Source organism: Humulus lupulus, chromosome 1 (assembly GCF_963169125.1).
Source record: "Humulus lupulus chromosome 1, drHumLupu1.1, whole genome shotgun sequence".
NCBI classification, from domain to species: domain Eukaryota; kingdom Viridiplantae; phylum Streptophyta; class Magnoliopsida; order Rosales; family Cannabaceae; genus Humulus; species Humulus lupulus.
Genome location: NC_084793.1, coordinates 276564443 through 276578943, shown reverse-complemented (window position 1 = coordinate 276578943; position 14501 = coordinate 276564443). Strand labels below are relative to the sequence as shown.

The 14501-nt window shown below is 35.1% G+C and overlaps 1 protein-coding gene across 21 annotated transcripts; it reads left to right on the top strand.

Annotated features, from left to right (window-relative positions):
• Positions 1 to 3164: 3164 nt before the first annotated feature.
• Positions 3165 to 12522, top strand: LOC133806999 (tryptophan decarboxylase 2-like). 21 transcript variants are annotated; one of them, XR_009879122.1, is made up of 10 exons: positions 3165 to 3982; positions 4188 to 4352; positions 4477 to 4533; positions 4622 to 4721; positions 4835 to 4895; positions 4981 to 5118; positions 5233 to 5351; positions 6436 to 12021; positions 12095 to 12169; positions 12284 to 12522. XR_009879122.1 is itself a non-coding variant. In XM_062245120.1 (8 exons), exons 3-8 carry the CDS (start codon positions 4578 to 4580, stop codon positions 12306 to 12308), a joined length of 738 nt encoding a protein of 245 aa, XP_062101104.1. In that variant the 5' UTR covers positions 3165 to 3982; positions 4188 to 4352; positions 4477 to 4577; the 3' UTR covers positions 12309 to 12522. The 21 variants fall into 21 exon arrangements, 1 of the variants encoding a protein (XP_062101104.1); XR_009879119.1 differs by lacking the exon at positions 4622 to 4721 and having other exon boundaries at positions 4772 to 4895; XR_009879116.1 differs by having other exon boundaries at positions 4622 to 4895.
• The last annotated feature ends 1979 nt before the right edge of the window (positions 12523 to 14501 follow it).

The following is a 14501-nucleotide window of genomic DNA, read 5'->3' as shown; positions in this document are numbered from 1 at the left end:
AATATTTAAACACGAAATTGCACATTTTCAGCATAATTTGAATTGAGTAAACAGCCTTGACTAAGTCATCTAACGATTTCAAAGCTGCTGACAGACCCTAGGATATTCAAATATTGATCTAAATAAACTTATTAGGTCTATCTTATTAGGTCTATCTAAACCTTATAATATAATCAATATCAGTCATATTAATCAAACATTAGGTTAAAATTAATATTCTTAAACTATAGGTTAAACTTAGAGAATCTACAAGTGTTACTATGAGTGTCCAATTAAATCCCGGTCTGAACCAAAATCCACAATCAAAAAATACTACTACTATCTAACTAGCTAAGTAAAGTTCTTGGACTCTACACTCCCACTTGGAACTCAACGTTCCTGCGCTTGGGATCTACATAGCTCTTCTGTCTACTCTGAGAAGCGAGCATCCGAGCTCTAATCTTCTCAATGGCCTCACTGGTCCTCTGAACTGCCTCAGGACCTAAGTATCTCCTTTCACTTGTCTCATCCGAATGAATGGGAGATCTACACTTCCTACCATACATCATCTCATAAGGTGCAACTCCAATGGTAGATTGATAACTGTTGTTGTAGGACAACTCTATCAAAGGTAGATACTTACTCCAATATCCACCAAAGTCCAGCACAGATGCTCGCAGCATGTCTTCCAATATCTGGATTGTCCTCTCCGATTGCCCATCTGTCTGAGGATGATAAGTAGTACGAAACTTCAACTGTGTTCCCATGGCCTTCTGTAAACTCCCCTAGAACTTGGAAGTAAAAGTGGGGTCCTGATCTGACATGATCGACCTTGGTGCTCCATGGAGACGCACGATCTCTCTCACATAGAGATCTGCATACTGATCAACTGTATATGTAGTCCTCACTGGCAAGAAATGAGCCGACTTGGTATAGAGATCCACTATAACACAAATAGAATCATGCTGACTAATAGCTTGGGTAATCCCACCACAAAATCCATCGTGATGTCCTCCCATTTCCACTCTGGAATATCCAGAGACTACAATAATTCTGCCAACCTCTAATGCTCAGCCTTAACCTGTTGACATGTCAAGCACTTAGCCACATATTCCACTACACCCCTCTTCATCCCCAGCCACCAATACAATGATCTCTCATCCTGATACATCTTTGTGGTGCCTGGATGCAAAGAGTAAGGTGTAGTATGAGATTCATCCATAATCTCTCACCTCAAAGCTGTATCTAACGGAACACATATCCGCCCCTTGTATCACCGCAAGCCTAAATCAGACACTGTATAATCTCTGGATGCTCCAGCCAAAACATCCTCTCTGATCTTGATAAGTTGTGGATCACTCAATTGACCCTTCTTGATTCTCTCCAACAGTGTAGACTGTAGTGTAATATTGGCCAACTGGCCCACCAACAACTCTATACAAGCTCTAGTCATGTCATCAACTAACTCTCTGGCTATCAGCCTCGCACTATAAATTTGCCCCGGACCCTTCCGACTTAAAGTATCAGCTAACACATTCACTTTTCCTGGATGATACAAAATCTCACAATCATAATCTTTTACTAACTCCAGCTAACGTCTTTGTCTCATATTAAAATCTTTCTGGGTGAAGAAGTATTTCAAGCTCTTGTGATCTGTATAGATCTCACACTTCTCCCCATAAAGATAATGCCTCCATACCTTTAAAGCAAAGAACACAGCCGCCAACTGCAAATCATGAGTGGGATATCTTTTTTCATACTCCTTCAACTGACGAGAGGCCTAAGCAATTACTCTCTCTGATTGCATCAGAACACAGCCCAAACCTTGATGTAAAGCATAGCAACAAATTAAAAACTTCTCCTGATTTGTCAGAAGACTTGGAATCGAAGATGTAATCAATCTCTGCTTCAGTTTCTGGAAGCTGTTCTCACACTTGTCTGACCACACAAACTTCTGATTCTTGCGTGTCAGCTCAGTTAATGAAGTAGCAATCTTTGAGAACCCTTCCACGAAACGCCTATAATAACCTGCCAATCCAAGGAAACTTCTAACCTCAGAAGCATTTTTCGGCCTTGGCCAATCTCTGACTGCCTCAATCTTCGCTGGATGTACCTTAATCCCCTCCTTACTGACAATGTGTCCAAGAAAGGATACCTGAGATAACAAGAATTGACATTTCTTGAACTTTACAAACAATCTGTGTTCCCTCAGTCTCTGTAGAACTAACCTCAGATGGTGCTCATGCTTTGACTCAGACTGAGAATATACCATGATATCATCGATGAAAAAGATCACAAACTGATCCAGATAATCCATGAACATTATGTTCATCAGATCCATAAAAGCAGCTGGGGCATTAGTCAATCCAAACGACATGACTAAGAACTCATAATGCCCATACCTGGTATGAAAAGCAGTCTTCGGTATGTCTCCCTCCCTGACCCTCAACTGATGATAACCAGAATGAAGGTCGATCTTTGAGAATATCTTCTTACCTTGCAATTGATCAAACAGATCATCTATCCTTGGCAAAGGATACTTGCTCTTGATTTTTAACTTATTCAGTTCTTTGTAATCAATACACATCCTCAGAGAACCATCCTTTTTCTTCACAAACAGAACTGGCGCTCCCCAAGGTAAGAAACTAGGTTTGATAAAACCCAAATCCAACAATTCTTGCAACTGTACCTTTAATTCTTTTAACTCAGCTGGGGCCATTCTGTAAGGTGCTCTAGACACTAGCTCCATCCTTGGTGCCAGTTCTATCACAAACTCTGTCTCTCTGTGTGGTGGCAACCCTGGTAAATCTTTTGGAAAGACATCCAGGAATTCACAAACTAATATGGTCTAATCTGGTCTCACTAGCACGACTTGAGTGGTGTCAACCACATTGGCTAAAAACCCAATGCAACCATTTTGCAATAGATCTCTAGCCCTCAAAACAGAAATCATAGGCATGCGAGGTCCATGTACAATACCAACAAACACAAAAGTATCCTCACTTTCACTACACCAAATACCCCTTTTCATAACATAACAAAATAATACTATTGAAAAAGTATTATGATAGACTTATATATATATATATATATATGGTAAAAGAAAAAAAAGGCGGTAATTTATTTTGGGAGCCCGCCTATAACTTATAAAAGTTATATTTTTTTCCTAGCTAATTCCTTTTTAATTACATTGTTCTAACTCCCCCGTTTTCTTCTTCAGCTACGGTGTCTCCGAAGTCAATCCTTGCTTCGTTTCCAGTCGTTTGGCTTCAAATTTCCTCCATCCCTCAAATATCCTCTCTCTCTGTCGTCTTTCTCTATCTCTCATTCACTCCGTTTCCAATCGTTCGGCTTCTCCGTTTTGCTCCCTTCTCTTCTCAACTCTCTAAACTCACTTTTCTCAAAAACATCAAACGAAACAGAACCCAAAACAAAAAGAAAAACTGAGAAGAAAAAAAAAACCCTATCTTTCTCTTTTTTTTTTTCTTCCTCTTTCTCTGTGTATGAAAAATCTTTGTATCTCTCAGAATTGGTGCAAAAAGTTTTCCGTCTCAGATCCCAATATATATACACATACATATAATAAGGCTGAATATCCATAAAACCCTTATCTGTTCTTCTCTCTCTCTCTCCTTCGATTTTTTTTCTTCAAATTTGAAGAGGGTGTAGTAATGCAAGAAGCAGGGCTGGGAATGTTGAGTGGTGTTGGCAACATGAACATTAGTTTAGGCGGTGGTCTGAGCGGAGGCAGAGGTGGAGGCGGTGATGTTTCGATCTCCGGCGACCAAGATCGTCACTTGAAGGCGGAGATCGTGACTCACCCTTTGTATGAATGGCTCTTGGCGGCTCACGTGCCTTGTCTCCGTGTGGCTACACTGATCGATCAGCTGTCGTTGATCGACGCACAGCTTTCTCAGTCCCACCACTTGCTCCGCTCTTAGCTTCACTTGCTCATTCTTCTAACCTTTCCCACCATGACCGTCAAGACCTCGATAATTTTTTGGTAAGTATATTTGCTTTTTCTGGTTTTAGTTGGTAATTTCATTTGTTTTCCTCTGCAACTAACTGAGCATATATATTTCATTTCCTAACATCTAAAACAAAACATGGATAATGGCAACTTGGGACAATTGAAAAGTTCAGATAATTAGAATAAAGAAAATAAATGTTTACACAGTCTTACAGTAGTTGTAATGTGGCCATTTTAGAGCCATGGAATGTTGTTCCATGTGGATGCTGCATATGCTGGAAGTGCTTGTATATGTCCAGAATATTCCCACTACATTGATGGTGTTGAAGAAGCTGACTCATTTAACATGAATGCACACAAATGGCTTCTGACAAACTTTGATTTTTCTTCACTCTGGATCAAGGTATGTGAGTACCATTAATGCACAAAAATGGCTTCTAACAGTAGCAAGTTTGATTTTCCATGCATTCTGGTACATGTTATTTACCAATCCATTATGACTGACTGGTTTAAATTTTTCACAACAGGATATAAATGCTTTGATTCAGGCCCTGTCTACAAATCCTGAATATTTGAAAAACAAGGTGTATCTTTTTGTGTACTTATCTATAATGCTTAGAGATTCAATATGGAAATCAAACCACTTACTTTCATAATGAACTTGACATTTAGGCTTCTGAAGAAAACTTGGTTGTGTATTACAAGGATTGGCAAATACCACTTGGTCGTTATGGTTTTCAAAGTTCTGAGTCATTCATACAGATTCAATAGTGTATCCTTCCAAAGTTTGTGTTTTGATGAAAAATTACATATTACTAATAGGTCACTTAAACTATGGATGGTGCTACGTCTTTATGGTTTGGAAAACTTACAGTGCTACATAAGAAACCACATCAACTTGGCTAAATACTTTGAAGACCTTGTTGGTCAAGACCCAAGATTTGAGGTAATAAATTAAGTAACAGCTATAAATTTCATGTCAGGGTCATTTGGTGTCATAAATTGGTAATTAAGTTGTGTTGGGATGGCAGATCACCACGCCTCGAATCTTTTCTTTGGTTTTTTTTCGGCTGCTGCCAAGCTCCAAGGATGAGGCTTTGGCCGAAAAATTGAACCATGAGTTCTTGAATGCTGTGAACTCAATTGGGAAAACTTTCATTTCTCATACAGTAAGCTCACTTAGCCACTAGTTCATACAGTTTGATAATGAAATGATCACTTCATTGCCTTGTGTTTCTTCTTTCCATGGTTAGAAAAGAGTTCTTTTTTGTGTGAATATGCAGGTGTTATCAGGAAAATACTTGCTACGATTTGCAGTAGGAGCTCCATTGACTGAAGAGAGACATGTTAATGGAGCATGGAATGTTTTACAAGAAAAAGCCTCTGCCCTGTTGGGAACTTTGTAAGACTATTTTTTCAAGACCTCATCAAGTTTAATAATTCTTAACTAGAACTATTCATAGTTTATTAGTGACTCCCATTAACGTGGAGTTAAAGACAATGATAGCAGCAATTACTAGTTAAATAATGAATAATCATAATTTGGCTTACTTCTTTTTTTTTTTTTTTAATATGAACAACCAGCTTAGATGGTTTGCAAAAATGGGATCTTTTTTAAAACATACCACAATTTGTTTTAATAAAATATAAATACAGCCAGTTCATAATCGTTTCAAAAATATGATTTTCAGAAAACATATCCAATTTTTGTTTTATTTTATAGAAAAATACCACTCCAAATTTTTAACAATCATACAATCTTGGATTACAATGTATCATAGTTGGGCTGATTAAAAAGCCCAACAGGAAATGCAATCTATCTGGGCCATTCAAAGTGAAGCCCATTTGACTAACAGATTATCAAAGCTCTTACATAAAATTACTAGGAACACTCACATTAGAATAGCTAAAATATAGCTAAAAAAGATCTAAAACTTAACTCTATCGGATGAAAGTAAAATGCATATGTATTTTACATATGCATTATTCATTAGTTATATAATTTTTAATTAATTACTCACTCATCTCTTTCTTATATTATATGTTTTTATTTTTTTTATTTTATGAATTAGAAATTTTGAAAAAATTATAATATTTAAATGATGTAGAGAAAAAAAAAGGAATCTGATGTATAGTGTAATGTAAAATGTTAAAGTGAAAAAAAAATAGAATTTTTGTAAAGTATTTTAAAAGATAGAGAAACTGGTATGAATGTTGTAAGATCATGAAAAATAATTTATATTTATATCACTTTCGCTTGCAGTTGTTGTGAATGTAAGTCTTCTACGTTTGCAGTTTCAGTTTATATATATATATATATAAAAATAATTCGTTAGTTCAGTTTTCTAAAATTCTTTTCTTTAGTCCTTATAATAATATGATAACCATATATATCCAAAAATTAATATATAAAAGAATTTTTTACTTATTGTATTATTTAATTTTAATTTTGTATTAATCTTTTAGGTATTGATTATATACTTTAGGTCGTGGATCGAATTGGCAAGGAGTATTGCAAAGTTAATTAACTTGATTATTAATTGCAAGAGGTGCGGAAGTATGTTCTCTTAACTCTTTTATTAATATCATACAAATGTTAGAGGAGTTTGAATATCTTAAATATTCATTCGTAGAGAAGTAGGTTCTGAGATTAAAATTGTGTGCTGCGGTGATAACGGAATGTTGAAAACTTGTGTGTCTTAGAGAAGTAGGTTCTGGAAAATTTGTTTGTGTGTTGCGGTGATATAAGGAAGAAACCTTATTGTGTGCTGTGTGAATTTTTTTACTTGGTATCATAATAAACTTTTAGTTAAAATTTAAAAAAACCTCCATGTTTCACTTAAAAAGTGAACAGAAAAATCTAAAAATATTATGATGCTTTGTTCTTTGTATTTGATTTGAAAGCTTGTTTGTGGAGCCCAGCATCAATATTAAAGCACTACTAATATTAAAGGACATAAATATTATATTCATACATGATTTATACTTCTAAAGCAAGCCAACAATATTTGAGGACAAAATGTCCTGGCAAAATACAAGGGAAATCTTGCATGAGTATGTATTCCCATTAAGGGTTGTGTTCAAATAGATTCACATAGCTCTGTCTTGATCTATAAGTCAAACAAAAGAAAATTGTTCAACTGTTAAGACTTGCAACACAACAGCATAATTCAGAAAGTTGTGTTGCATACAGAACAAGTTACAAGCAAAAGTTTGTAACGAGGATTATTACCACCACCATATATTTCACAAATTTTTTCCTGATAAAGAAGGAAAAAAATCATATTAATTATATAAGAAATGATGACTGAAGCCTGTAGAAACGGATATGTACTCATAATGCAAATTAAGTCATAAAAAAGAAAATAAATAAGAATTGAGCCAAGGACAATTTTCTTGCTTGCTTCTTATAGAGTCCCTAATTATAACCAATACATCTCATTGTATTCAACCAGTACAAGATTTCCAATAAAAGCACCAATTGAGGCTCAGACTAAGTTTCATCGCAACTATAAATTTATTACTAGCTATAGCTTGTTTCAAGGCAAACAATAAAATCTTGCACTTTACATGTCATATAATGCATTAAATACCAACATGCAACATAGAAATAAATAGTTGATATTATATATGGATAGATAACACACCTTATCTTTATCATTTTGCCAGAGTTTTGCCTATGTTTTCTCTTTTTCTTGTAGACTGAATGATCATCAGAAGCTTCAATGGTTCCCAAAATCTGAAATTTTATTCCATAAGTAGTGATTTAATACATATTAGAGATATATATATATATTAATTACTTCAAGTATTTAATACCTAAGAATATAGTCTGTTATAGTCTTATTGAACTAACTGATATCCTATGAATAATAAGGAGAGTAACTTGAAATAACTGATACCATAAAGGCATCAACGAATTAGAGTTATAAGAAGAGAGGAAGAAACATACCTTTGACCTTATCCATTGAGAAAGTAGATATTTTAGAATATTAATTTCCTCTTCAACATTCTTCCTTAGAAGATTTTCTTTCTGAAGCATTTTTTTGAGTTCAACAACTTCCTCTAGAGCAGACAAATTATGTGAAACAAACTTCCAGAGACAAATTACAACATAATTTAAAATGTTAGTTGAATTGGAGAGTGAAAGAAGAGACCAGATATGTCATGAAAATCAGAAGCCTAAGTGATAATTTAAGACAAGCCACACATCCATTTCTAAATAGATCTGCTACAGTTATCTATTATTCCATATATTATGTTTAAGAGGTTATAATAAAGCAACATATTCATCACTATATAAGCCAATTTTTTAATGACTGAGATATTGAGATGATCAAAAGCAATAGTGAATACTTTATATTTAATAAATTCCCACCATTTATTTTAGTGTTTGTTTTTGTTCTAGTTGAATTAGACATGTATAATTATTACATCCTTAGAGACATCAGTGTGCCAAACACGCTTTATGGTGAATCAGAGTACAGAATAAGCAAAATGTGTAGTTTGATTTGATGCTTTATTTTTCAAACTTCTGTGATGATAATAGAGGTATCATTCAGAAACAATTATATAGGAAGCTCTTTTTCTCATCTGATATAATTACCTCTTTGTTAGATGTCACATCAGTGCCATTATCTTTCGCTCCATTTGCGATTTTGTCACTGCCATGGTTTCACTGATTCATCATCAATTGCTCTTCAAGCTTCTTTATGGATTCTATGTAATCTTTCTAATACTTTAATCTTTCCTTCTACAAATACAAAAAATGAGGATTACAACAATTAAAATAACTATAGGCACTTATCAGATCAGAAGTTCATGTATTAAAAAAAAACAAGGAGACCTGAGCTACTTTTCTTGCCTATAAAAAAATAATAAAATGAAAAGCTGTTAAGACCAATTAGCTTTTAAGAAAATTTAACACATGAAGGAACACACTTGAAGAGACAAATAAACATGCCAAAATTTTCAAAGGAACATGATGCTTTTGGATAATATTAACACAAATATTTACTTCCAAGGCTTCTGCATAATTCCTTCCAGTCTCAAAAATCTGATTTTTTGCCTTTGATTATTCTCTCAATTTCATCCTTTAATTCTTTCTGCTACCTTTCATGTTCCATAATAAGTTTATCTAATTGTATATCTAGCCTTCTGGATAAATATTTGTAATCAAATTCCTTCTTAAGTTGGTATAAACTGTGGAAAAAAAACTGCCTCACTTTAAAGCATATGCCTCATTGTTGCTAAATGTTGCTAACAATTGGTATAAATGTTGCTAAATGTAACTTGTTCCTATGAATAAAGGCTAGTCAACAAAGCGAACAATAAGAAAAGACTCATTTTGTAATAAGAAATTCAAACACTCATACCTAACTTATCAATAAGCTCTGAACCAGCTAGATCGATTACAACTAACTTGCCCTTCCGAACTAAAGGAGCCTTTAGAGTTTTACTTATGTGGGAGATGTTACCATTTTCTTTCAAAAGAGTTGAATCTCTTCCTTTCACATGCCTCTTCACATTTACCTGTAGCAGTTTATGTGATTGTTAATGCTCCACCTTAAACAATTTAAAACTTTTAAAATTCGGAACCATTGAAGTACCAAGAATTACACATTAAGTATTACCATCAAAATAGCATGACTACGAGAAGATTTTGTGTTCAATTTTGTTTTTGTAGCAAAACAGTGAGCCTCTCCAAGTCATAATAGTTCCACAAAACTCATATGGTCCCAAATTTCAATTATTGTAGCCCCTGGTAGAGAAACATCTCCAGTTTTGGGGTCTTCCACTATGGAAATGTTATCATTTGCAAGATCAAGAAGGTCCTGTATAGTTTCCATATAATGATGCAAGCATAAATGGAAAGAAAAAAAACTAGGATCATTTGGAAAATATTGCAAATTAATCAAAGCACAAAACAAGTTTGATTGTTTATGAAATCAAATATCTGACAAGGAATATACATAAGATTATGACTATGTATAAAAAAAATAAAAGAATTTATCCCAAAATATAACAACCTACAAATATGAAACTGACACAGAATCAATCTCTAGAGAAATATCTGCTAAAATGTCCTCCATTGCGCGCACCATTATACCACGAGCAGTTGTGCCTTCTTCTCCAAGTCTTCCAAGAGTATATGTTTTACTTGTACCAGTCTGCCTATATGCCATGACTGTCCCATTATAACCATCTAGGACACTCTGGGAAAAGAGAATTACAAAGTTCCATGTTACTTAATGAAATATCTACAAAAATATAGTTTGTATTATAAAAGTGCTATGCATAAGTACAACACTAATAATGAAAGAAAATTTGATGTAGATGCACCTCCACAACACGTTTTTCCACAACTTCATAAACACGTTTTTGTGATGCAAACTCAGTTAGCACCTCATCAAACTCGAATGTATCAGAGTCTTAAGCGAACATAGAGACATATATCATTGGCTGACCTTTTGAAACCAATTTTAGACATCACTTCATCAAATCTTTTGTACCATTGCCTTGGTGGTTGTTTAAGGCCATACAAGGACCTCTTAAGCGAACACACCAAATTTTCCAACTTAGATTCAACTTTGAATCCTTCGGGTTGCTCCTTTAAAATAGTCTCTTCCAACTTGCCATTCAAGAAGGCTATTTTAACATTCATTTGTTCTACCTCCCAATCGATTTTCACAGCTAAAGCAAGCATCATTCTTATAGTTTTAAGCTTGATAACAGGTGAAAAAATTTATGAATAGTCAATTCCCACAGATTGTGAGTAACCCTTGGCCACTAACCTTGCCTTATACCTTATAGGATCTGTAGGATTTATGCCTGGTTTCAGCTTATAAATCACCTCAGTAAGACAAGTAGCTGAATTGTTTACTATTCTTTTTTAATGCTTTATTTCAGTTATAATTTTTTGGTGTTGGGCTCTTATCCATGATGCATTTTGTTTGGTTCTCAACTGTGATGATATTTTTTATGGACTTTTTGAGAAACTGGAAGTCTTGTTTTTTCTTTTCTTTCTAAAATGGGAATGCTCTGTTTGGACTGTTTATGATGTTGTGCTCTTTTCTTTCTAAACTAGAAGTCTTGTTTTTTATGGACTGTTTATGATGCTCTGTCAAGTACACCCCAAAAGGAATGGTGTTTGGTCCTTTGAAAGCTTCACAGCAAGAAAGGAACAATTCCTGAAGAGCAGCCACGGGAACCTTTGGGCAGTAATTTGGGGTCTTCATCATATGCCTCTTCACACGCCCATTTTTCCTCTTCACAATCCTCTTTTTCACATACCCAACTCTGCTCATGTGCCTCACCATAGGCCTAACCTCACCCCTCCCTTGCTCAAAATCCATGCTTTTTTTGGTCAATTTAGGACAAACCCAGATGAGATTTGATGAAGAATTTTTTTGGGTATTTGGTAAAAGAAAGAAAGAATGAGTATTTTTTTTGGTTTGGATTGGAAGTAACAGTGTTGGAGGAAGGTGGGGAATGAGAGATGACATATTTATAAATATTGTGTTTGCTCAAAGGGAATGAGGCAAAACCAGGGGCCATTTAGAGTAGGAAATGAGCAACTATTTAAGAAAAAGAAATTAAAAAAAAAGTATTTTATTTTTTGTTTGAGATATATTTAAAAAAAAAAAGATATATATATATATATATATATACTAGAACAGCCACAAGAATCCTTTTGACTCTTCCTTTATCATCATCATCACAATCATTTTTTATCTTGTGAGCTGGAGGAACTTTGTTCAAACCATGTTTTGTAGTGTGGGGAATCAAATGGAGATAATGCACAGGAACTGGAGTAGGACTAAGCACCGGAGCAGGAGCTGGAACCTCAACTTCACCAACGAGTGATGGAGATGGGGCTGGAGACAAATATCCATAGTCACCATTTGATGTCCTTCTCACGTGGAAGCTTCTTAGCCTAAGTAAAACCTTGAACTTTTCCACTAAAGAACTTTTAGGCTCTTCATCATTCTCACCCTTTCCTAGAAGAAGAGCAACAAAATATGAAGCTCAAAATGACTGAAATGATGAATCTACTTAAAGAACACTTGGTGGTAATTCTATCTTGCACTTATAAACCTTAGTTTTCTTTTCTTCCAATGAAACTTTTCTTGGTTTTATATTTAGGTTGGTGGTAAAGCGACACCAAGCAGAGGACAGTCTCGCAATGTACCTCAGTCAAACAATATTCATTCCCCTAAGGTAAATTATCAAAGTTGTTATTGTTTTAATGATTCATTTCTTGGAAATAATTTCCATAGCATTTTTTGTGATGCTAGATAATAACAATAAAATATTTCTTTGTTTATTTTGCAGAAGTGACAAGCAAAATAGAAAATGATACTTAATTTTGAAGGCTTTGTGTTGGGCAGCTGTAGAATATTTTGTGCTGAAAGTAGTAACTTTTCAATATGTTGAATATTTAAGACTACTTGAATACTTAAAGAACATTTTGTTGTTGATGACAGTGTTGAATATTTTAAACTAATTTGTGGATTGTTAATACAATGTTGAATGTTTTTACTTTTTATTATTTGAAAATCAAGTTCATTTGATGATGCAAGTATATATTAGAAAGCTAATTTTAATTATATAAATAAAAAATAAAAATATAATAGAAAAAATTAGTGTTATATAAATGAATATATAATGAGAATTTAAACTTATCTAAATATTAAAATAATATGAAAAATGTGTTATAATATCTATTACAATAACACATTTTATAAGTAAAGAATTTTGTTATGCAAACTTCATTATATAACACAAAAAATGTGTTATACTAAAGTGTAGTATAACACAAAAAATGTATTATACTAAAGTGTAGTATAACACAAATTTATAAGTATTGAAATGTGTTATATAATCGACTATAAATAATATAATTAAACACTTATCTATTTATTAAAATAACACAGAAAATGTGTTATCGTTGACAGTATAATAACACATCTGTATAACAATGATAAAGTGTTATGTAAAGTACCCTGACCTACGATAACATAGTCGGTCTTAACACGTCAAAAAGTGTTATGGTATGTTTTGATAACACATTTTTGGTCTTATTAAAAGCATTTTTTCTTGTAGTGCTTTCAGGCTCAAAGGTGACCATCTTCCTTCTGCAATCAATGGTTGCCCCATACTATACCAACCAATCCATACCCAATATCATGTTGAAGTCACTCATAACCAACTCTATGAAATCCACTGACAACTCTCTGCCCTCTACTGTCACTGGTAAAGATCTGACACATCTCTTGGATGCCACTAATTCCCCAGTGGGTAATAAAGTTCCAAACCCCATAGCATAAAAATCACAGGGTCTACACAGTCTATCAATAATACTACTAGCAACAAAAGAATGTGTAGCACCAGAATCAATCAAAACATTATAAGGGGTTCCAGCACTAAGAATCTAACCTGTAACTATTGAGGGAGAAGCCTCATCTTCTGCTTGTGTCAATGCGAACACTCGAGCTGGGGCTGAGCTGTCCATTTTCTTGGGTTCTTCCTTTCTTGCCTTAGGGCAATCTTTCTTAAAATGGCCCACTACTCCACATAAATAGCAGGCCTTTTCCCTACACTCTCCCAAATGACGCCTCTTACATCTAGGGCATTCAAGACGAGTCTTCCAGGCTTCACTACCACCTTGACGACCCATTGAAATACCACGGAGCCGCCTATTAGGACCTGGAACTGGGAAGGTGTGAGGAACCTTGCTCTTCTGATCACTGGGGCCTCCACCCCTACCTAAACCCACAAATGGAGGACCTGTCCTCCTGAACTCCTTTCTGGCTGCATTATCTCACCAAATCTCGTTTTCTGCACTCTTAGTTGTGAGTGCCTTCTCAACCACCTATGCATAGGTAGTAACCCCAGCCACAATGGTAATGCGAACATCACGGACTAACCTGGGCTATAGCCCCTGGAGAAATCTCTCCCTCATGGTCCAATCAGTGGGCACTAGCTCCATGGCAAACTTTGCTAATCTATCAAACTTCAGGGCATACTCAGTCACTGACAAACTTCCCTGAAGCAATCTAATAAATTCCTTAGGTTTTTCCGCCATGATGGCATCATTGTAATACTTCTCTTTGAACAGAGGCTGAAACTCTTCCCAACTCAGGGCATTGACGTTTCTGGTCTAGGTTATAACCTCCCACCAAACTCGGGCATCCTCCTAAAACATATATGTGGCACAAGCCACCCTCTCATTACAAGTCAACCTCATGAAATCCAGGATGGTGGTAATCATGCTCATCCACTGTTCAACTTTGGCAGGATCTGCACTGCCTTAAAAAACTGGAGGTTGCTGCTTTCTGAACCTTTCATAGAGAGGCTCCCATTTGTTACCAACCTCAGGCACCTGCTCAGATGCTGGCACCGATACAGGAGGTGCCTTAGATACACTGGCCACTATAGGAACCTGCTGTTGTCTTAGGAGGTGGAGTTATTCTCCCTGCCTCAACATTATAGCCTATAGATCATCAAACAACTGCTTCCAGTTCGCAGGAGCTGGCTGTGGAATCTGACC